At 47.4% G+C, this 24887-nt stretch overlaps 1 protein-coding gene across 5 annotated transcripts in view; it reads right to left on the minus strand.

The window, feature by feature from the left end:
• Nucleotides 1-6474: 6474 nt before the first annotated feature.
• Nucleotides 6475-24887, minus strand: part of Tafa5 (TAFA chemokine like family member 5) — a 214351-nt gene continuing 195938 nt past the window's right edge. For all 5 annotated transcript variants that reach the window (XM_021644102.2, XM_021644104.2, XM_060388861.1 and 2 more), the window contains one exon: nt 6475-8538. In XM_021644102.2, coding sequence (XP_021499777.1) covers nt 8390-8538 — 149 coding nt within the window. In that variant the 3' untranslated portion in view covers nt 6475-8389. The remainder of the gene's footprint in view (nt 8539-24887) is intronic.

Genomic DNA, 24887 nt, shown 5'->3' on the forward strand with positions numbered 1-24887 from the left:
TCTGGCCATGATTTTATTCAGCTTTGCCTCTCTGGAAAGGCTTTTGTTTCATCTCTATTTTTGAAGATTAATTTTTCTGGATATACTTTTTGTCTGACAGGTATTTTTCTCTGTCAACACTCTAAGTCTCAGTGTCTCTGGCCTCCTGCACTTTGGATGTGGGACCATTAATCTCACCATTGCCCATCTATGAAACATGTCATTTTTTCTTGCTATTTTCAAGAATTTATCTTCATCTTCATTTTTGAAGCTGCCTCTCTTACCTGGCTTGGTTTTCTAATTTTTTTCTTTTTTTTTTTTACTTCTTTGGGAGTGGCTCTGAATAGTCCTGTTTGTTACTCTCCTTCCTAAGGCTGGAGGATTTGAGCCGTGAGTTCTTTAAACCTTTTTTTTCCCCCCACACCACATTTTCTGGAGCTCTGATTACAGGTTGCACTGCTTGATTTGGGCCCAAAGGTCTCTGAAACTTTCATATTTTTCTTCAATCATTTTTCTATCAGGTTCTCAGATGAAGCCATTTTTATTGATCTGTCTTAGGTTCACTGGTTCCTTTTCTGTTCCCTTCAATCTGCTGTTGAGCCATCTGGTAATTATTTCCATTTCTTTTCTGATACTGTATTTTTCACCTCTAGAACAACTACCTCATATCTATATACATATATATGATATATGTGATTAATAGCATATAGATGAGATAGTTATATATACATATATGAATATCTCATTATATACATATATATATATACATACATATAAGTATATAATTTCCCCTCTGTTGAAATTCTACCTATTCACTCATCAATACCATTACTCTCTTAATTATTTAGACTTAGGATATCTGTACATAGCAATAGCCCACACTGTCATAACTCTGAAACCATTGCCAAAGCCAGCACAGCCTATCTCTGGTTAGTTTCTATGCTTGGGTACTTTCCTGATCACCAGCCTGTTTTTGTTGATGTTTGTTGTGTTTTGTTTTAGTGTGTCTACATGCTTGTATGATTGCACAGGGGTGTGCACTCAGAGGCCAGTGGTTGATGTTTTCATCTTTGCAGTTGCTCACCTTATTTTTTGAGACAGGGTCTCTCATTAAACCTAGAGCTCACTGATTTGGCTAGACCAGGTGGTCAGGAAGCCCCAGGTATGCTCCTGCCTCTGGTCTCTCACTACTGGGATTACAGGCATGGGCTGCTTCCCTCAGCTTTTTTTTACTTGATTGCTGGTGGTATAAACCTGGGTTCTCCTGCTTTCATGACAAGTACTTCACCTTGAGCCATCTACCCAGCTCTCCAGTTTCCTGTGTCTTTGCATGTCTAAAAGATGCTGGTGTGAAGCTCAGCACTGTAAGTCATATGTCATGGGTACTCTGAAATATCTTTGGCTTTGCTAAGGCTATTTGTTCAGTGCTCATACTTAAATTTGAGGTTCACCCCCCCCCACCTGGAGACTTGATTCTGATGCTGTCTCTTCCTTCTTCAAAGCGGAAGCTTCTTCCTTCAACAGGAGGACTCACTCCATAGGTAGAAGAGCAAGCTGGGCCAGTGACACAGGACTCTTGCAAATATAGCCAATCATTTCCTGTGCTCTTTCTGCCTTCCTTTGCTGGCCTACCACGCATACATGCCATTAGTGGTCATCAAAGGATTTGAGCAGTTTCTCTCAGCTTGCAGAGCTCAGTCCATTTGTGCTCCGAGCTTACGCATGTCCTCTATTCTCCAGCTGTTCAGTTGCTCAGAGCTGCTGCCACCTCTGCTGGCAGGGCTGTGCCTTTCACTGCAGGTGGGGTTCTAAGGAGCTGCCTCGGGCAAGCGGCTGAAAAGCTGTGGTCCTCAGCAGATGCAAAGGCCTCCCTTTAGAGCCTTTCTGTTCAATTTCTGCCTCCCTTTCCCGACCTTTTTCATTGCTTCCCAGTGTCGTTCATGCATGACTGTGCTTGGACTCTCTAATCATTGCCTGCAGGAAGAATCGCCCCTGGCCTCTTCATTCCTCCCTCTGGGTCTTCATGGTCAGAGGATCCTTCTTCATTACCTAGGCTCCAGCATTCTCCTGGAGTCAGGGGGTGTCTTTATTGCCTCATCCTTTTGGGTTGCCTGAGGTAAGCATCTGGGGAGAGTACATTCTTTGCATTTATAAATATCACCCACTACACATTCATTTAAAGGTACACCGTTAGCAGATATAGAATTTTAAATTGGGAAGTTTTGATTTTTCTCCCTATCAGGACTTTCAAGGTATGCTGTTGCTGTATGGCCATGAAGATTCAGTACCACATACATAGCAATCCCATGGGTCAGCAGATTGAACATGGACTTGCTGTCTCATAATCTGAGTCCTGGGGTGGGAGGTCTTCTTCTGTGCTCCTTTCTTCTGTTGTAGCCCCCAGGATGGCCTGCTTGAGGGTACCATGAGTGGGCGGACACACACAGCCAGCTCTTCTCACCTCACTGCAGCAGCATACTCACAGCTGTTGTTTCAGCTGGAAGTCTTGGGGACAAACTCAGAGGCAGTATGGATTGCACAAGAAAGTGTGGGCTGATGTGCTTGGCCCCAGCAATCCAGCAGAACCCCTTTCAAAGAGCATATGAACTTGGGTCTGTGGGCATGCCTTTTCTCCTGGTGGGTCTGATCAGATGCATGCTATTAGTGTCCAGAATGGTGCAGGCAAGCAACACTGACCCACAATTAATGCTAAGTTGCCTTGTGTCACGTGCACCATGGAACCTTCCAGAAAATACAGGCTGAAATAAACTAATCCACATTGCACATAAGAGGAGCCCTTCTTCATGCAAAGCCTCATGGTAGACAGTTGCACCCTCTCCCATGGAGCCCAGCACCAAGGACTGAGGGCACAGAACTGGACTCCCCCTGATGTTTTAAACAGAACTCTCCTGGGGATCTCACACCTCACTATCACATCGTTTCCCCTTTATGCAGAAACTCTCTTTTCCAATATACACATAAACATGTGATTAGTAGCTCCAGGCTGCCAATCTGTGTGCACATTGAGGACAAATACCTTGCCTCTCCTTATAGGAAACTTTTCTCTTGTTGAGAGAGAAAGATAAGGAGATACATAGGTCTTTTAAGCTATGGAAGACAGAAAGAGGGGAGTTGAGGCACGCCATTCTTTGAATGGCCAAGCATGAATTTAAATCTACAGAGTGAGTGGGGTCTAGATCATGGGGAACTGGGGTTGTGGCAGGCAGAAAGGAGTTCATATGAAGGTGTGAGAACACGTTCACATGGTGAACCAGACTGGCTGGGTGCAGCGATGGGGGATGGGGGCACAAATCTTGTGCAGTGGGGCTGTCCTGCTTTCTGCCCTGGGTGCCTCCCTTATCTTGCTTATGGTGGCTTCTCTGTGACTTGATTTATGTTCCATCCATATATGAGACTTATAGCAAAGGGTTCTTAGTGTGACTACTACAGTCTGACAAATCAACACACCCATTGCCTCTGAGAGCACCCAGTGTGTGTGTGTGTGTGTGCGTGTGTGTGTGCGTGTGCGTGTGCGTGTGCGTGTGTGTACATGCATGCATGTGCACGTGTGTGTATGGTATAAATGTGTATATGTGTGTATGTGCACGGTATGTATGTCTGTATATACATGTGTGTAGTCATCACACCTGAAATCTGTGCTTTCACTCAGTGTTCAAATGTCCTTACCAGAGTCTCCTGCTGTGTGCATATACAAGGCAGGGCGACTCACACAGGCTTCTGGCCTCTACTTCTGACCCTCAGAAGGAGGGCCCCAGATCCTGCGCATTATGGGGGCCACAGCCACCCAGACCTGCACCATTTGATCTGCAACCCTGCCAGTGTACTCTGCTAGTCATGGCCCCATATGCGCTCTTCATTCATTCTGCTCAGGCCCTCACTCCACTCAGTGGCTGGAAGACCTTGCCATCTGCTCTGAGTGGTGTTTAGCTGAGGTTCTCTGCCTGTGTCTCTGGTCTTGGCTCCTACCCTCAGGGTCTTAAGTTAACACTTCCTTTCTGGTCTCGATTAATGTCATGTCTGAAGCTACGGGCCATGTTCCTCCTTAGAGTCACTGGCCTCTTTTGAAGCAGGACTGGTCTGTGCCCAAGACAGACACTGGATCTTCTGACTGCTTTTGTCCCGGAAGAGTCTTCTCAGAGAAACACCAGAGGAAAAGAGGCAGGAGCTTCAGCTGAGCCACCAAAGGTCGCCCCAGCTTCACAGGGCCAATGGCTACCCACAACCAGTGATGGAGACAAATTCCCTCCCCGAAGCGTTGGTGGAGGGAATAAACGAATGATATTCTTAAAAGCAGAAAACAAATGTGGTTATTATTTCAGAGTAATTCCATGACCGCAGGCACAAACAAAGAAACAAAATATATTTAGGATGCAGCAGGCCCCTAGTGGTGGAAACTTCTGGATGATGGTGTGAAGGGTCACAGAGCAAGATCAGGCCTCACTGCATGGAGCCAGTGCACAGGAGCTTCGAGGAGATGAAAGTGTGGTAGATGCCCCAGGTTTGGGGGAGCACCAACATCCGTTCTGGCAGAGAGGGGTTCACTAAGTGGCTGAGTCGGGGGCAATGTCCTGTCTCCATGGCAGGTACCTGGCCAGACGAGACCAGACCCTGTGCCCCTTCCTATATACATGTTGCTGGGGAGTTGACAGGTCTACAGGCTGAGTCAGGTGGACAAACAGGGACAGGAGCTAAGGTAGAACCCTGAGATAGAGATGGCTGAATATGTGTTAGGGCAATGATAGCTCACTGTCCTGAGCTCCTGAGGTACTGGACTTTGTTTGTTTTCTGTGGAGCAACACAGATGTCCCTCTGATCTGGTTCTTCATTCCCTCAAGATGGTGCATGGCACCTCCACTTTGAGCCCAGTTTATCCTTCCCTATCAACTTTTCCTACTTGCTGCTCACTTCCCTGGCTGGCCCTGTGGAGGAATATCCACCATGAGCTCAGACAGGTAAGAGGGAAGGACCTACGGACGACCCTGCCAAGTGAAGTAGAAAAGCCTATCTCTTCCCATCAAGTGCAGTCTTAGATCTCCAAGATCTGGTTTCTCTCCATTCCAGAAACAGCTGTAAGAAGAACAAGTCCTATATTCTTGGCCACCTTTCAATCTGCGTGGTACCTCAAAGCTCTATGTGTTTTCCCTCTGGATGTCAAGGTGTCTATCAGGAGGCAGGGAAGACTCAGATACTGCAGGAAAGAGGGAAAGAGGGGCAAGGCTCTTTTTGGGTGTCAGTGGCTGTCACCTTGGGTTACTTTAACTCAGCTATCCCTTACCTTCAAAAGGTACCTCTGATCACAAGCTCCCTCTGTCATGGGTTGTCACCCTTGCTGGGTGCATTTTAGGTGATGCAATTGCCTTTGAGTTGACTTTGCACCTGTCAGTAACTCCTCACTGTCAGTAACTCTCCCCTAACCCCAATAAACTCTCTGCTACTTAAAGTAGGATTTTTACTTTTCTCTATTGCCAATTCCCTATCTGGGATGAATAGACAACTTCCTAGAAATGATGCCATACAATGTGTGATTAAAGGATGGAGGAGGGGACCTTGCTCTTGGTACCACTGATCCATATGGACTATACTCTGACTGCCATACTCCAGGGCAGCTTACCACAGTATACCTTTGTGAAGGAGCCTGAAGGTAAAGACTCCAGGCTGACTCTTCTTGGTATGGGCATTCATGCCTCACCTGAGAAGGGACAGTTTTTTTTTTGGGGGGGGATATGGGGGTCGGGGCTGATGATAGCTGCCTTTTGTTTCCTTCTCAGCCACAGCACAAACCATATCCTTAAAGGCAGACTGGTATTGTCTACCTGCCTCTGTGTCTTTGAAGACTGATGGACTCTCTTCGGAACAAAGCCCAAACTATCACCTACAGCCCACCCAACAGACACAGCTATCTGGGGTTGGTATTGGTAGAGGATCTGGAAGATGGCTTTGGATGGTGACTTTAGGCCTCATCATCAAGGACTGCTCTTTGGAGGCCTGAGATTTCTGTGAAAGGAAATCCTCCAGGAGTGCATGCACTCTTGAGCAGGATTCTCCTTCTGTATCTTGGCCATTATAGCCCAAGAACTGGGAGACAGGCAGATATATGTGGTAGTCCATCTTCCCTTGGGCACCTGGATGTCTCTGGCCCACAGGGGTGAAGGAGAGCAGAAGACTATGTCTTTAAAGAGCAGAGAGCCCTGCCCTTACCTCTGGGGGATGGGCAAAGGACTCATCCCAGGGGTGCAAAGCACACCTGAGCAGAACTATCATATAGTATAGAACCCCTGGGGTGGCTTTAGAGCCCACTGCTTCAAGCCCAAGAAATACTTGGCACTCAACTTCCAGATGGTGCTACAAGAAGTGTCAGCCTTGGGTTCTGTGACTATGAAGGACCCAGTGCGTGGTGCCCACCTACGGTCCCCACCAGCCACACAAACTATTCCCCTCTCCCAGGACACCACGGCCAGGGAACAAAAGCCATGCTTATCAAAGGACTTTTTTTCTTTATTTTCATAATTTAGCTGAATCAACACAAAATTGGATACTGTAAAACAAGGGGGGAAATATGCTGCGACATCTTAATTCTCCCGGTCTCTGCCCTCAGAGGTGTCTACACTAGCTTTCAAAAGAAACAGCCAAAGGGAGGTGGTGCGATGTTGAGATTCAGTGGTGAAATAAGACCTCCTGCTTTGCTGACCCCCTGCAACACAGGCCACCAGAGCCCGGCACCATGGGGACAGCGGCCTTGCCTGACCACCTCCTCTGATGAGAATCCTTCATGCCAGCCTCATCTCACTGCCCAGCATGCTCATCCCTATGCAAAAGTGAAGGGGGTGACATGTGGCTACTGGAATGGGTCTCACAGAAATGGGCTTTCTTTCCTATCTTTAGCCTATGGTTGCTGAAACAGCATCTATATACTGGAAGTTAAATACTTTTTTTTTCTTTTACGTTTTTCTTTAGTAGCATATTACTAGCATGATAGTCATGTTAATTGGACATGTAGGTAGTATACTTTTAGCAGAACTCAGGAAAATAAATAGGGACCATGTCTGTCCCTTATTCGCTGGCCTCTGGTCCCACAGTGTAGGGTAACCAAGGACAGTGACTCTGTTCCCCAGCTCCTCCACCCCCTTCACCCCAACTGTCTCAGCCTCCGAAAGTGGAGACCTCTGAGAATGAGGGGAGGGGGCATTCATTTAGGAAGGGCAAATTGGCCGAACATGGACTCAAGATCTACAGATGGCAAAAGGGGTTAGGAGAGAGAGGGACCAAAATATTGTACACACAATGTTTACCAACACAGACTCACAGGGGAATGTGAGCTACCTGACCAGACCAAAGCAAAGAGAGACACAGCTTCCTAGAATGGGCAGGGCCCTCTGCACCTCACCCACAGCTCTGCCCCTCCATGCCTGCACTGAGGTCTTCCATGGCCACCCCAGAGTCTTCAGGGTCACAGGGGGCACAACTCTCGGGATGGTCAGACCTGCCGTCAAATGTTAAATAGGATTTTCTACAAATATACAACATATAAAAACTGTTAAATATATAACTTTAGGCTTTTGCAAAATACATTTAATGATCTCTTTCAAACAGGGTTACTTCAGTTTTCTTTAATTTGCTTTCTGGAGCTAAATGGTGTATCAGATGAGATAGCAGTCACGGGAGACCCAGCATGCTCTTGGCAAATGGTGGATTATCCAACTATCAAAAATGGAGCTGTGGAAGAGGCATGTCTAACTGGTTAAAACAGAAAGTGATTTTAGTACGATAGAGTTGGTCTAAGCACAGGGGCAAAGGGTCTGTGTCCGGGGCCCTTGCTGTCCGCTGGGGGCCGTCGCCGGCCACGCCCCGGCTGGGTCCTGCAGGTGCACCACGGTGGTGTCCTTCTGGGCAAAACCATCCTCCTAGGGCACGCTGCAGTGTTCGTGGGGCGAGGGTCTTGGCCGCGGATGCCCTCTCCATGCTGCCTGGGCCACCAGCATGTCTGTCCCTGTGCCCTCCCCCGCCCCACAATCAAACCCGGGAACTCTTGGCAGCAGGGATGCGTCCACGTTAAAATAGATTTGCTCTTTGGTCTATTGAGTATACTGAAAGTATAAGAAAATAAAAGCGATTCAGACAGTCTGGGACAGAGGAAGTGGTGGCTTCTGCACCTGGCAGTCCCCGGACTTTGCGTCGTGGCTCAGCTGGCTGGGCCGCAGCCTCCTTATTCTTGTTCTTGTCCTCCAACTCCAGGGAGCAAGTGGCTAGTGAAGATGGGTGCAGCCAGGCTCCACACACCAGGTATTGCTGATTCCTGGCACCACCCCTGACATGTGCATCTGAGTCCCGGCCTCCTGGGTTCAGTTGGACAGACTTGAGCTCAGAGCTCCGCGGAACTGGGCTGTCCTTGTTAGGCTGCTGGGGAACAGTGGGTGGATGAAGGAGGAGGAGAATGGGCGGTGTCCACACAGCATGGAGGACGGTGGCTGAGGTGTAGAATCTCCAGGGAGCCACGGCCACTCCCAGGGGGCACCGCAGGGGCTGCGATTGTCAGGAGACCTGAGAAGCAAAGACAGAGAGCTGTCAAGCTGCATACAGAGAGCACCCGGAGTCAGGTCCCTGACACATACCTTCCCTTTTGCCCTTTTGTCCTGGGCAAGTTAAACATCTTCTGGAAGGGAGACCATGATTGCAGACCTGGTTGGCTGGGGCGAGGGGTATTCTGCATTGATTAAGCCCCAGAGGCACCAGTCTGTGTCCCACGGGAGGCTGCCCTCTGCTGGGGACACAGAGGAAACTCTTGAACACTCTCCAGCCTATGCTGATCTAGGTGCTCTCGGTTTCCTGAGGGTGCCTAGCACAAATCTGCATACTTAGCATGCTCCCCACACTGGTGCAGGAGGCAGGCACTTCACCCTTGGACCCTTTAAACAGTTATGGCATGGTGGGAGATAACTGGCCCCCACCCCTCAGCTCTCAGACTGAGACAACAGACCCTAGAGAATTAGAATATCTCCAGAAGCCCTAGGGTGACAGAAGGGAAAGGTAGAGGGTTGGTGGCAGCCACAGGAGAAGCCTGTTTCTCAACAAGAGCACTCACACAGTTTGGATAACTTCACAGACCACCTTGTGGTTCCCTAACAACGGGAACAGGGGCTGTGTCTGACTCTGTTGCCTGCCTATGGATCCCTTTTCCTTAGCTGGGCTGCCTTGTCTGGCCTCAGTGAGAGAAGTTGCACTTATTCCTGCTGTGACTTGAGGTTCAAGGGTGGATTGGTACCCCTCACTGGCCTTCCCTTCTCTGAGAACGAGAAGATAGAATGAGGGGAGCAGCGTGTGAGCGCGGGACTGGGGGGTTGAGATCAGGCTGCAAAGTGATAAAATATTTGAAACCCCCCCCCCAAAAAAAAAAAAGGAGAGACTTGAGCTGAGACAATGATGGCCAGCAACAGCTTGACCAAGACTGTTTGGTCACACAGATGCCTCCTATCCTCTACACCTAAACCTCATTCAGTATCCTACAGATTCAGGGATCACCTGACCTCTGACTCCTCCTCCCAGTGTGTACATGCGAAATAAGTCTGCTTTCCCTGCTCTTCACCACTGCTGGCCTCAGTTGTATCAGGATGGATGACAGGCCTTGCTTGTTGAGGCTGCCAGGTCTCAAGCTAGGACTCTCAACACTGCCAGTCAGAACCCCAGCTCTGCCACCCTGAGGGGTTGTCCTGGGATGGAGACACCACAATTCCAGAACATGGATCCTTTCAACATGGACAAACCCCGAAGATATGTACACATAGTGGGAGGTTCAGCTGCTGAGCGGCCTCTCCGGACCATGTGCCATGGGAGAAGATGGCAAGGGTTCACGGTGGCAGCCACCATTCCTTTGGCCTGGCAAGTTTGTAGGTGTAGACAGTCCTTTGTATCTTTATTACTTACCAAACATACAGGGAGAACTGCATCTAAAAAGCTCACATTGCTCTTATCAATATCACTGGACAGTGCATGTAAGAATGGTCACATGGCATTCACACTGCAGCTGTCACCAGAGGCTGACTAAGGCCGCACCATCCTGCCTGCCTCTGTGGCTTGGCAGGTTTGGTGTGGGCTTCAGCAATGTTCGCCCCTCTCCCCCTACTGCCATACTGAGCTGGGATGGGATCTGTGGTCTGTGTCTGCAGCAAATTTTGGAAGGTGATTGTTAGATATGATAAGACGGTGGGGGCTATCTGCAAACAGAGGGAAACCAACAGCTGAAACCATACACATTTGTTATTCAGTGACATCTCCTTGGAAGAAAAAAACAAGCCATATTGTTGAATTATCAAAAATTCACCCTTCCTAGATGTGTTCCGAGGGCTGCTCTCCCACAACTGTTGTGTAGCAACAGTCTCTGCTCTTTCTAGAAAGAAACAATGAGGAAAGTCTTAGCATTTCTCCATCTGTGCTGCAGGACAGGATCTCCTCCCCCCTGCACACACACCCTAGCTGGTGTCTGTTCTTGTCCATATTATTGCTCTATAAAGCCATGCTCCCAGCATTATGGAGATTCTTCATGGTGAGGGATTAAGCAGACCATGCTTAGCACTGTGTGTTCCCCCTTCCTGCATCCAAGGCTGCCTGCCTGTTAGCACATGGCTGTGGCAACCCTTTCAAAACCACAGAAGCTCTGGGCTGTTCAAGCTACTCGCTGGCTAGAGGGATTATCCCTGAACACAGATCTGCTGAGACACAGCTCATAGGCTGCCTCACAGCCACCCTGAGGGACAGGCCTGCCGTCCACTCGACACTGAGCTCCTCTGTTTCTACCCTTGCTTGGCGCTGCTGTGCATCATGGCTATACATAGATAACCCAAACAACAGTAGCTCCACACCTCACAGTTCTTGGCCTAGAGTTGGAGGGCAGCTGACCAGGGCTGGCTCCAACTGCATGGAATTGCCCAGGTCTTCTTGAGGCTGGTGGTTGTGGCCTCAGATTCATGCTGACAGGACCCTGACTTTGCCTCTCTCTCACAGCTCAAGTTAAAACAGTTGCCACTGGCCATATTAGGCCTGGAAGTATACTTTGCATGGAGGGCCTTGGTTCCATCCTATGAGCCAAAACTGCTGCCATGGGTTCTGAGTGGACATTCCTCTTGGGATTCCCCCGTTAAACCCAGTGGGTCCTTCCTTCCCTCACTCCCTGGCCAACCTGTACATTCTCATCTGGGCCAGCTGCTGATCCAGGCTGCTGACTGTGATCCCAAGGCTACCCTCTCAGATTCTCACCTTCCCAGGCTCTGCTGTGCCCCAAAGGCACAAGTGTGTAATGCCATCTGCCCCTAGCCTTCTTTCATGAGGATCATGTGAGACAGCTTGACCTGTGCCTTCCAGTTCCATCTAGTGCCTGTGTGCCACCTGTGTGGCCTAAAACCGAATGCCATGTAACAGTGCGAGCACTGTAAAAACAGTCTACCCACCTTCCCCAGCCCTGAGTTTAATGGTGGATATGTGTTGAACAAAGGTCCTGGTTTTGAAGGAATGTCTTCCTGCTATTGCGACTAGCCTGGCAGTGTTGAAGATATTCCAAAGAGATGTTTGCTGCTCTCACTTTGGCTGTCCCACTATTCTAACAACGATCCCTAAGAATCTGGAATCCCTCATCCCCCCAATAATCTCAGGCTGGGAAAAGAGAAAGCTTAAAGCCTGAGCTAGATAGAGGGGACACTTCAACACGCTGAGATTTGCAACTTGTCAGGGCAGCTTACAGAAGGGACAATGATGGGTCAAGGTTGAGTGGGACCACACGCTGACCAGCACCGCTTAGATATGCACAATGCCTCCCTCTACTTAAACCTTGACCTCACTTCAGGACCCTGAGGATGGATCTGAGGAAGTCATTGCGTCTCTTTTCCCAATGTAGTCACATTAAACAGATCAATTTTTTTCTTCCTCCGCTTTTCACAATTAATTGGACTGTTTAAAATGGCTTATTGAGTCTAGGTGGCTGGGCCTGGCTTGCTGAGCACAGGCTGTGTCCAGTCACTGTTGTAGAGTGAGTCAGGAGCACGCCTCACAGTAATCACCAGTTATGTGATGGACATGAGGTTGTTGGTGCCACTTTGGGCCTACTGTGGTTTCCTGTCTGCACCCTGGATACGATGGCTGTTTCTTCGGCTTCTTTGACCCTTATCACTGTGGCGACAGCTACACAGGCCCTGGTACCACAGGCTCCCATTCACAGGTCTGGTATGTATTTAAGAAACCCATTCCACACCAATACACACTACTGTGATCAAAATCTTTAGTTTCATTCTTCCACAAGTATCCAGCATTTCCAGTGTTCTTCACCGAAAAGGCTGTCTTCTTTCTAATGTACTCTTTTGGTACTTTTTGTTTAAAATCAGGTGCTGTTCCTGGGTGGGCTTTTTTCTGGGCCCCCTATTCCATACCAGCCCACATGCTGTTTCATTTCTATGGCTCTGTGGTGTAACAGAGGTTGGGTCTGGTGGTACCTCCAGGGTGTTTCTTTCTGTTTAGGACGGCTTGAGCTCTCATACGAATTTTAGAATTTGTTTTCTCTATTTCTTGTGACAGCTGCCACTGGAATTGTAAGTCCGCTAAGTCTGTGGACTGCTTTTGGTAATACGCCATTTAAATAATTAAAACAACAACAACTAAACCACACACACAAATAAAAAAACAAAACAAACAAAACAAACAAAAACCATGGGCCAGTTGTCCATGATGGAGCTTGAATAGTCTATCTTCTAGTGTCTTAAACTTTCTTCTTCAGTGTCCAGAGTCATGGTGCTATTACTGCAGAAGTCTTCCACTTCCTTGATTAGTTTTATTCCTTTCATATTTTTGAAGCCATTGTGAAAGTCAGTGTTTTCCTGATTTTTCCCTCAGCGCATTTGTTACTGAACTTTGTATGGTGACTTTGTATCTTACTTGGCTGTAAAGTGTTTATCAGGACTAAAAGTTGCCTCCTGGAGTCTTCAGAATCTTCTACATTTAGGATCATGCTCTCTGCGAACAGTAGTGATTTTGATTCCTCGTTTCCTGTTTCCTCCCCACTACTCCTTTCTCATCTTGCTGTTTTGGGCTGGGTCAATTTTTGTCAACCTTACACAAGCGAAAGTCATCTGGGAAGAGGGAACTTCAGTTGAGAAAATGCCTCAATCAGACCAGCCTATGGGCATTTTCTTGATTAATGATTGATGTGGGAATGTTCAGTGCATTTTTGGTGGTGTCACCCCTGGGAAGGTGGTCCTAGGTTGTATAAGAAAGCAACGAGGAGAAAGCAAGCCACGAGGAGAAAGCCAGTAAGCAGCACCCTCCGTTGCCTGTGCTTTAATTCCTGCCTCAAAGTTCCTGCCCTGTTTGAGTTCCTGCCCTGGCTTCCCTTAGTGATAGACCATGATTAGGACTTGAAAGATGAGTAAACCCTTTCCTCTCCAAGTTGATTTTGGTCAGAGTAGTCAAACACAGCAACAGAAGATAATTAATACTCTGTTCTAGCCAAGGTGGCACACACTACTGAGCAGAGACCCTTGTTCCTTTTCCTCAGTTGTCCCACTTAATGTAACATTGGCTACAGATCTGTCACCTATTACCTTTATTGAACCAAGGTATGTTCCTTCTATTGACTTTCTTTTATCATGAAACTCTGTCAAAATCCCCATCTGTGTCTACTGAGATGATCTGTGATTCTGTCCTTGAATCGATTAACGTACTGTATTATACATTATACTTGTTGACTTGTGGAGACTGAATCATACTTGCATCCACAGGATGCAATTATTTTGGCCATAGTGTAATGTTTCTTGAGTTCAACTTAAAAGTATTATATTAAGAAAGTTTACTGGGCAATGGTGGCACACATCTTTAATCCCAGCATTTGAGAGGCAGAGGCAGGCAGATCTCTGAGTTTGACACCAGCCTAGACTACAGAGCAAGTTTCAGGACAGCCAGGGTTACATAGAGAAACCTGTCTAACTATTCTTCCACAGGACTTGGGTTTAATACCCAGCACCTATATGGCAGTTCACAACTGTCTATAATGCCAGCTCCAGGAAAAAAGCACTAATTCACATAAGTAAAAATTTAAAAATCATTAAAAGTATTTAAATCATTTAAAAAGAAGAATGTTTGCATCTATGCTCATCAGGGATAATGGTCTGTAATCCCCCTCTCCCCCACCTCCTTTTAAAAATTCTGTCTTCACTTGGTTTTTATTATCAGGACAAGGATGGCTTCACAGAATGACTTGGGTAGAATCCCTTTTATTTTGTGAAGCCATTTGAGAAGTGTTGGTTTTTTTTTTTTTTTAAACTTGTAGAATTTGGCAAAGAATCCACCTGTTCATGGGCCTTTATACATATGGAAATTTATTGTTGCTTCGATCTCATTTGTGAGGTTAGCTATTTATATATTCTTGACTTAACTTTGTTAGGTTACTTTTGAAGATATTTATCCATTTCTTGTAGATCTTTCATATTTAGTGGAATGTAATTTCAGTGTTCCATTACAGTCATCTGAATTTCATTGGTCTCTAATTTTATTAATTTGGGTTCTCTTTCAGTATGCAAAGTACTATCAATCTTGTTTATCTTTTCGAAGAGCCAACTTTTTGTTTGGTTAATTTTGTGTTGTCCTTTAAGCCTCTACTTCATGAACAGTGGGGACAATGAAACTAGATCCATATCTCTCACCCTAAACAAAATCAGTTAAGTATGGATCAAAGACCTTAACTGACCTGCAACTTCAAAAGTGCTGAAGAAAAACACTTGATGATATGGACATATACAGGCTCTTTTTAAAAACAACTCCAGAATGCTACAGCAAGTGAAAACAAAACAAAACAAAAAACTAAAAGTTGACAAACCTGTCAACTAAGAGTTTTAAACTAAGAGTTTAAAAACCTGCACAGGAAAGGAAATGATCAGCAGGGTGAAGATGCAAACTATACAATGGAAAGTTTTATCAACCATGTACAGAACACATGAAACACTGCAAACTATAAAAGCCAAACAACTAACAAATGGGCTACTGAAATGAAAAGAAAGTTTGCTGTGTGCTGGACAGTTTTATGTCATCATGATGACAAACTAAAGGCATCTGAGAAGAGGTAACCCCAGTTAAGAAAATGCCTCCATTAGATCTGGCAATAGGCAAGCCTGCAGGGCATTTTTTAAAATTAGTGATTGATAGGGGAGGGACCATCCCATTCTGGGTAGTGCTTTTCCATAGGCCGGTGGTGCTGGGTTCCATAAGAAAGCTGACTGAGTAACCCATGGAAAGCAAGCCATTCAGTACCACCCCTCCCTCCATCGTCTCTGAATCAGCTCCTGCCTCCTGGTTCCTGCCCTGCTTGAGTTTCTGTCCTGACTTCCTTCAGTGAGGAGCAGTGGTATGGAATTATAAGCCAAATAAACCCTTTCCTCTCCAACTTGCTTTGGTCATGGTGTTTCGTCACAGCAATAGTAATCCTAAGCAAGACACACAGTTTTCAAAGAAAGAAACAAAAAGTGGTCAATTTAGCCACCAGGAAAATGCAAATGAAAACTGCTATGAGATTCCATCTCACCCCAGTCAGAACAGGGGTTCTAGAGAAGAGTAAGTGCTGGTGAAGGTGTGGGAGAGGAACCCTTTAACACTGCTATTGGGGGTGTAAACCAGTGTAGCCATTCCTTTAAAACACTGAGAACAGAACTGCCACATGACCCAGTTATTCTACTCTCCGGTATATTCCCGATGAACTCCAAGGCAACAGACCATGGAAGTGCTTTTCTCCTGTCCACAGTTAGGGCAGCACTAGCACTAGTCATAACCCCCAGGAATGGAACCAGCTCATGTTCTTTTCTGCGGTAAACACACACAAACACACACACACCATCCCTAAAGGAAAATACAGCTGTGACATTTTCAGTGAAGTGAAGGCAACTGGAAATCACACTGCTAAGTGAAACAAGCCAGACGGGGGTGGGGGAAGGTCACATAATATGGCTGAAGAGACAACCCAGTGGCTAAGAGTGAACACTGCCCTTGAAGAGCTTGTCTCCTAGCACCCACACCCTAGAGCCCACAACCATATGTACCTCCAGTTCCAGGGTATCCAATACCTCTAACCTTCTTGGGCACCTGCAGTCACATACATATGTCCATGTACTGACATATGGAATTTTTTTAAAAATCTTTAAAAATAGAAAAAGCATATTACATGTTTTCTCTCATATGTGGAACCTAGTTCTCCACCCTCTCTTCTGATATGAAAATATCTAGGAGAGCACAGAGACCATGAGAAGAGAGGAAGAGATTGTCAGGAGGAGAGAAAGGATAATGGAGAGTATTAATGGAAAAGGGGGTACTACTATTTGGGAGAAAGCAGGAAATAAGGGGGGGCAGAGAGATGAGGAAGAAAAAGGTGGAAAAGGAATGAGTAAGAGTGAAGTAAAAAGACATATATGCATGGGAATGCTTAAATGAAACCTGTTACTTTATGTGCTAACTTAAAAATAAATCATCTGATGCAACAATTTACAAACAAAACAAAACAAACAAAAACCCAGGATATAAAGTATAGAGATGAGCCAGGCATAGTGGCATACACCTTTAATCCCAGCACTCAGGAGGTAGAGGCAGGTGGCTTCAAGGCCAGCCTGGTCTACAAAGTGAGTTCCAAGACAGCCAGAACTCAGAGAAACCTTGTCTCAAAAACAAAACAAAACAAAACAAAACAAAACAAAACCAACCAACCAAATAAAATACAGAGATGAATCCATGCATCCTTTAAAACCATGAATATGATTAAAACATATGAAACTCTCAAAGGAAAAATAGAAATTAAAAAAAAAAAATACAAACACAGACTCTAGAGATGGTTCAATGGTTAAGAACACTGTCTGCTCTTCCAGGACCCAGATTTGGTTTCTAGCACCCACATGGAAGCTCACAACAATCTGAAATTCCAGTCCCAGGGGACCTGATGCCCTCTTCTGCCCTTCATGGATGCTGCACACACATGGTGATAGACATACATGCAGACAGACACTCATGTATTTAAGTAAATCTTAAAGAGAGAGAGACACATACACAGAGAGAAATATGCAAACCCAAGCAGCAGAGGGAAAACCTAGATGACACATAAGACTGATTACTGATCACTGATTACTGAGCCAACGGGGGTGGGGGCAGGGATCTGGATTAGCAGTATAAAAAGTGCTTTGTGCTCGGTCAGCATGCCTGCCATTCTGTGCAGATGCCTATGGCTTCTCAGAGCCACAGAATGAAATGCTCTGCTCTTGCAGCTGAGTCTCCAGTATTTGTTGGTTTGTTTTATAATAAAGTGAGGGTCTGCGTATCACATTTGGTTTGATGAGTGGCAAAGCAGCATTCTGTTTACGTCCTTTTCCACCTTTTATTTTATTTTATTTTATTGGATGATGGTGGTAGTTTGACAAAAATGTTTCCTGGTCACTGGGTTAGCCTATCCTTTGTGAGTGTCTGCCACTGAGTCTTGTTTTTCTCACTTACTGCATCTGTGTCTCCCTGGAATAGTTACTGTAGGCCAGTGGTCCAAGCTCTTTTGCTTTTATTTATATCACATTAGATAAAGGGAAGTCCTCCCTCTGCCTTCCTTCCTTTGTTTCTTGAGATAGGGTCTTGTGATACATAGCCCAGGCTCTATCTCCCGTCTCAGTTTCTAAGTGCTGAGTGCTGGGGGAGGGGAGTCTCCTGTGGGCCACTGAGCTCTTCTAGATGTCCTCACTAATTCTTTCTCTGGATCTTCCATCGAACATACAGTGAGTACTTTCTGGAGATTTCTTACAGCAGTAGCTTCCTCACCACACCGCCCTGGTGTCTTCTGTAATGCCTAATCACTGAAACAGGCACTGCAGATCCCACCTCCTTCCCAGGCCATGAGGTGCCTTGGGTACGATAAGGGAACTGTACCAGAGACAAGGGTCTCTGGAGAAAGCTTGGGGTTGGCAGGTGTTGTGAACTCCTCCAGGGAGGTGACTGTCATTCTGACAAGGTTCTTCACAGGCATGTTAGATACAGAGGAACTGAGTGAGTGCTTCTTACTCCCCAGTGACCACTGGATGAGGCCAATTATGCCGCATGGTTCATGGTATCTGTCCCTAGCTCCCAGCTTGGATGTCACAGAAGAAGTATAACAAAGATTAGAAGTCCATGTCCACATATGGCCTAGTGTTATAGAATGGCCACTGTAGGGCCTGACCCCAAGGCCAGGACTCTGCTTTGCTTTTCCCAAACCATTCCGGAAGTGAGTAGAAGGAGAGTGACTGGTCAAGGTTCTGAGAGAGCATCCCACATTGTCTATGGGACCACACAAAGGACCTGTAAGCCTTTCTGGGCTTATGTAGTGGCAGTGGCAGAGGGGGTAGGGGGTAATCGGGGCTATGATGGGTTTTCAATGTCAGTCTTTGATGCAGGAGGCTAACTAGAGGGCCTGAGTGTCAAAGATTTATGGCTGGCTGAGACTCTGCCCCCATAGTTCTAAGTGTCTATGACTCATATGTCACTGACTGTCACAGCTGCCATCTCAGCAGTATGGCCCTCTATGTTCCATGTGTGTGCTCATTAGATCTGACTTGAAACCAGGCATGGCCAGAGCTGGTTATAAATCTTACCTTATAGGGCCACAGGCCTTTAGCAACATCCCAACTCACTTTTTCACTAACACTAACCTCATACCCTCTTCTCAGTTGTCCAGCCGAACACTACTCTTGCTGGTCCTGAATGTCCCCGGAGACTTATGATTAGCTACAGTCCCTATCAGCATAATCCAAGGTCTGCCTTTTCAGCTGGACTGGAGGCCAAATGTCCTGCCCACACAGGATAGAGAGACCTACCACAGAGCCTGAACTGTGCAGGGACAAGCAGCTGGGAGCCCAGCATTTTTCTGCTTGGTATGGACTGAGAGCCACAGGAGGCTGACTTGTAGTTAACCCTAGACTGGCATCCTTCAGCCACCTGCACATTCCCATACTCTCCTGCACAGCAGACACTGAATGGGGATTGTGAAGTCCCCAGAGGCTGCAGTCAAGGACAGAGTGAGCACAGACCACAGAAAGAAGGTAGGTATATGGCAAAGCTTAGCATACACTGAGTTATGATCCCAGACAGGTAACCTGTGGTCACCTGACAAACTGACCAGTTGGTGTTGACTGTTCACTGGTCCTCCTGTATAACCCAGGCTTTCAGTGCTATAGCCCTAAGATACAGCAAGGTCCAGAGGGGGCTGAGATAATGGCAGAGTCCACCTGGCCCCAGAGAGGTGTCTGCAGTTTGAGGACCTTGTGACTAAGTCACTCTGTGGCACAGATCCCATGTCTAGGAAGAGTCCTGGCATTGTTCTGCCCATGGTTGTAGCTTGGAGGTACCTGGTCCAACAAGAAGTGAATAGTAGGGTCACCTCTCTTACCCAAACCCTGGCATAGTGCCTTGCTGGGATACAGTTCTACCTCTACACATTTTCCTTGCTTTATCCCCTAGAAATCACCATGTCACAGTGTTCTGAGGACAGCCAGCCAAACCTCGAAGAAATGCAGGAAGCCTTCCTGGCCCCATGAGATACTTCTCCATTTACCTGGGTACCACATGCTGGATTTGGGCCATGACAAACACCAACTTTCCACCCTGCTAACAGCAGGGCACAAGAGACCTTCCAGGGTATCCAGGCTTGTTGGTGTCCTCTGAATACCTCGTAAAGGTTCAAGTCCTGTGAGCATCTGGTATGAGTTGGGCCTGTCCATCTCCTGCTCACTGTCGTCACTTCAGTCCTATCCTACCTGGCCTCACTTTCAGCCCCATCCTCTAGAGGGTTTTTATCCTGATACCCACCCCTGCCAGTGACTGAAGCAGTCTTGACAAGGTCTTTTAGCTGAACTCAGACAGGAAAACTACCAAAGGTCCTGGCAGGGATGACTTGGGAGCTCAGCCCACCCTCACATCCCCTCCCAGATAGGTAGCTGTTTACTTTGACGACAGTGCCCTCTTTCTTGGAGGACTGACATGAAACTAAATCAAGGGTGGTGCTAGTGTCTTCCTGACCCAGACAGAGGAGGCACCTCTGTGCCCCTATTCTCTGTGACCACAGCTCACAGGCTGCTGCTGCTGCTGCTGCTGCTGCTGCTGCTGCTGCTGCTGCCACCGCCACTTCCCTGTTGGATTCTCAGCTGTGCAATGGGGCTGTGGCTCTGTCAGTTAGTGTGCAGTTAGGCACTGAACTCAACTTAGAGGTAAAACAGCTCACGCCAGCTGAGGAAAGCCCTGTCCTAATCCATTTCTGCCGTCAAGGCAGGAACTCAGGGCAGTGAGTTACGTCACACCCACAATGAAGAGCAAAGACAAATGAGTGCCCGATGCCCATCTGCTTGTGCTCAGCTCAATTTCTCCTCTTGTAGAGTTCAGGACTCTGCCTAGGGAGTAGCACTGCCTACAGTAGACTGGATTTTTCTACATTCATTACCTTTTTAATACAATCCCCCATTGACACAGCCACAAGCAAACCCAATGTAGCTGATCTATCCCTGAGACTTCTCAGATGATTCTAGGCTGTGTCAAGTTGACAAGGCTAGCAAGCACCAGCCCCAAATGCCAGGCCTTCTTAAGGAGGCACCCTATGTAAGGACTCCTGGGGCTGGCCCTGTTTACTCTGCACTGTGTAACCAGGTTTGGTTCACTTTCCTGGTATCATCTCTAGGATTCCCAAGTCCAAGATTCATGATACTTCCCTCCAACCAGCCAGCATGTTCATCCTCTCTAAGGTGGACAGCTAGGTTTGCCTTTAACTTGGACATAGCAAAAGCACCAACGCATAAACAACCTTTCTGCTCTTCCCATAGGTGTGACTTTGTCATCCTCATTAAGAGTTTCTTGTGACACTGTGGTGAGGAAGTGTCTGTCTCCTGGAGGGGCACACTGTTCTGAGTGGGAGAAACCACAGGAAGTCCCTGGTAAAAGCAGGAAGTGTGAGCGGCACTCAGCAGCAGCCTGTGCCCTGCAATCTCGTTCCTTTTCTGGATTATTTCATCTTCTGAAAGAAAACAGAACTCACCAGGAGCCAGGGTCTCATACCTGTCAAGCTTCAGATCCACAGACAGCTGGCAGAGTTTGTGGCTCAATTTAGAATCATGAAACATGGCTGGGAATGGTGGCACATGCTCTTCATCCCAGCAATCAGAAAACATTAGCAGCATGGACTAAGATGGGTTTGTTCCAGACACCCAGTGAATGTTCTGGGGGTCAGAATGCTCAGGGCCCTGGGACCTGCAGACCTTTTGTTTAAGTCTGGGTGGTGGAGCACATCTGGCCAGGGCTGGGCAACAACAGAAAGCCTTATCCTTTGGTGTTGTGTTCTGCTGGTGTCCACTCCTGGCTTGTCTACTCTCAGCCCACCAACTCACAGCTTATGTGAGTCTAATGCAGTGGTTCTCAACCTGTAGGTCTGGACCCCTTTGGGAGTCACATATCAGATATTGAGCAAATTTACAGTTATGAAGTAGCAATGAAAAATAATTTTATGGTGGGAGGTCACCACAACATGAGGAACTGCATTAAAGGGTCATAGCATTAGGACCAACTGGTATATGGCATCAAGCCCTAAATTCATGGTGACCACCAGGCTTCAGAGATGAGGACCAGGATACCTTTTTATGACCTTCCTAGTCTGTTCTGGGTCCCCCTGGCTCTGTTCTTAACCAGCTGGGCTACCCTGCTGTACAGGAGGGGCAAAGTCTCACCCCATTCCCAGGGAAGAATGTCCCTTCCAGGCCTAGTGCAGTGCTGCAGATTGCTTTTTCAACACATGGTTGGTACCCAAAGTTGGCCTCCTCACACCTCAGTTTCTCCAGGTCCAAACACATCTCCATCATCAGTTAGTGTTTACGAATGGTGAGATCTGAAAGCCTGTAGAAGGTGGCAGCCCATGTTGAGAAAGACAATAGCTGATATTCTGAGACCTCTCTTGCCCTCCTTTCTGGGGTGTGTCCATCCCCCTGATATCTTGGGGTGTCTCTTTTCTGGCTACTACTGCAGTCCTGGTGCAGTGAGTGGGGAGTCCAGCCGTCAAACCTTCATGACAAATGGGTTCCACTCTGGGCTTGCCTGCCTGTTATTCACATCTGGGAAGGGGGACAAGTGCCAGTTGGAACAAGACCTTTGTCTCAGGAGAGAAGTCTGCCCACGTCCAGAAGGTACCATTTCCTGCTGGGACACCAAGTAGGGAGTCCTACACCCACCACTGTCACTCAGTTCCTGTGAATATATACTGGGCCACAAGAGACACCCTAGTGGGATAAGGACAAGAAAGATGTCCTTATCTTATAACCTGCTCTGCTTATTTCACCCAGGGGAGAATGGCCAGAGTGAGATGCCACCAGAAGCAAAGCAAGCAGCTGTCCAGATATCACATCCAGGGTTACAGTCTGAGTGTGGGCTCAGGGCAACAGAGCCACTTAGTAGTCACGAGGTCACCTTGACATCTTGTAGACTCCAGCTCGACACTCACAGTGACTGTGGTGGACTGAAGGCACACACAATAGGCACCGCCTTGCTTTGAAGTAAAAGGACAAGCATTTGCTGAAAATGGAAATAGGGTTCATTCAAAGGCCCTGTCCCGGTCATTTCTGCAGTCAACACACAGGGTTGGGCCTGGGAGTAATAAGCACCATGTGTACTCTGATGGCATGCCAGTAACTTGGGTGAGGGGCCCGATGGGTCACTGTGCATGGCAAAGATGTCTTCCTGAATAAAGAACCTCCACAGTGACAGAGCTGGGTATGGAGTCACTTGCACTCAGATTCAAAGCATTCAGGATACCCTATCTGGCTGACGCTGGTTCTAGGAATACAGCAGTTACCTCCTGCCCGTCCAGCCTGGTTGAGAATGCGGCAGGACACTCATGGCTAGCGGGGAAGAGCCCGATCAGATCTGCACCTTCAGACAGCAGGTGTGTAACATACTTAGCTTTAGTAGGCTCGTTCTGTTTGCAGAGGGGCTTTGCTCAGGGCTACCTAAGTGGAAATGCACTAACACACGGTAGCAGAAGCAACTGCACGGCTCAGGAAAGGCACGGGGCTTAAGTGCCTGGTCCCAGTCTCCAAATGCAGAGCTGCTCCATATTTGGTCTTGCTTTGAGTCCAAGTGGAGACCTGAGGTAAGCAGCACCACCCTGTCACCCGAGTGCCACCACCCACCTGCACGACACAAAGGACCTCTCCCAGTTAGTATCGGAGACTACTCAGAACAGACCTTCCCAACAGCCAAACAGGACAGCTATGGAAAGTGACCCAGACGCAATGCCACCACACAGTACAGGCAGATCTCAATACAGGGCCACACCCTCAAACTGCCCAATGGCAAACAGCAGCCCTGATAAAATTAGCAAGTAACACCCCCCAAAACTAAACAAAATGGGGTGTGATCACCGAAGCAGTACAGAGCCCACTGGGACCTAGAGCTATGTTCAGGAGTTGTAGGAGGCTCTGAGGAAGCCCGGAGGCTTGCCCGAGGAATCTGCCCACGGTTATTCATCCTTCCATTAAATATTTATTGATCTTCCATAAACAAACTCCTTAATAAGGAGGGAACCAGAGAGGAGCGGAGGCGGATTCTCTTCTCAGAGAGAGGGCTCTCCACGTGCAGCTAGTCTTGGAGAAAAGCTGCAGTTGTGGGGATGCCAGGATGCCACCTGGGCTCTCGTGCCTCCGTGACTAGGAGCAGAGGTTGTGCCTAATTACTCTTGGTCCCCTCAGAAGGTTATGATCTATCCACCCTGACCTTGATGGTTCTACCTGAGGTAATCAAGGAAAGATATAGTACCACGGGATTTTGGAGAGCCCTACTCTAACGACTGGTGTTGGTACAAGGGCAGGACTTGAGGTTTGAAGATATAGACAGGACCATTAGCAACAGCCACATGGGGCCAGAGGTGTAGACTGAAATGATGCAGTCATGGGTCAAAGACTATTGCCACCACCCGAGACTTGGCAAGATGGGAACGGTTTTCTTCCCTGTAGGCTACAAAGAGAGTACACACCCTCATCTCAGAGTTGTGCATTCAGAACTGTTACAAGGTAAGTTTTGGCTGTTAGAGGTCTTCCATCTCTATCAAAGCGGGCTCCCATACTGTCACCACATGGACCTCATAAAACCAGGCAGGATGCAGGTGCTACAGGCCCTTGCATCTGAGATGGGTTGGGGTGCTCCTGCTGAATTAGATTAGCATCCTCCACTTCAGGGTCTCTATGTAGTATCTTGACTATGGGTCAAGGGCTGTACTTGGCTGAGAATGGAAAGAGGTACCCCTGCTTGCTTCCACAATGAAGCACAGCAATCAGGATGCTTACAGTTCTCAACCTGTTGAGACCATGGGGGTCACATGTCAGACATTTGCAGTATGATTCAGAACAGCAACAAAATTACACTTATGAAGTATCAATGACATAATTTCATGGTTGGGGGTTGCCATAACACAAGGAACTGTAAGTAGAAGCCTTTCCAACATCTGGGGGTTCCCACATCCTCTAACACCTGAACACCCAGAAGACTGCATAGCATGCTCTGAACAACCCAGGTCCTGATCTCCACTGTGCACAGCACCAGCCATTCCCTTGCTGCAGCAATGGAACCTCACTGACTTCTTTCTGGCCCTCTTCTAGATCCCAAGATTCCCTTTGATTTACTAATATGGACCCTTCCAGGCAAGAGAAATTGCAATCAAGGTGAACATCTTGCAGTGCTGATGAATAGCCAGCATAAGGGTGGGAGGCCACCCACAAGCACACACGGAGGAGGACAGGGATGGGGTTGTAAAGAGTCAGCACCTTTAGGTCCTCTGTCCACTGCCAAGCAGGCCCTGCAAAAGCAGTTGATTAAAGACAGAGATGGACCCAGGG

This window comes from Meriones unguiculatus, chromosome 8 (genome assembly GCF_030254825.1).
Source record: "Meriones unguiculatus strain TT.TT164.6M chromosome 8, Bangor_MerUng_6.1, whole genome shotgun sequence".
Classification (NCBI taxonomy): domain Eukaryota; kingdom Metazoa; phylum Chordata; class Mammalia; order Rodentia; family Muridae; genus Meriones; species Meriones unguiculatus.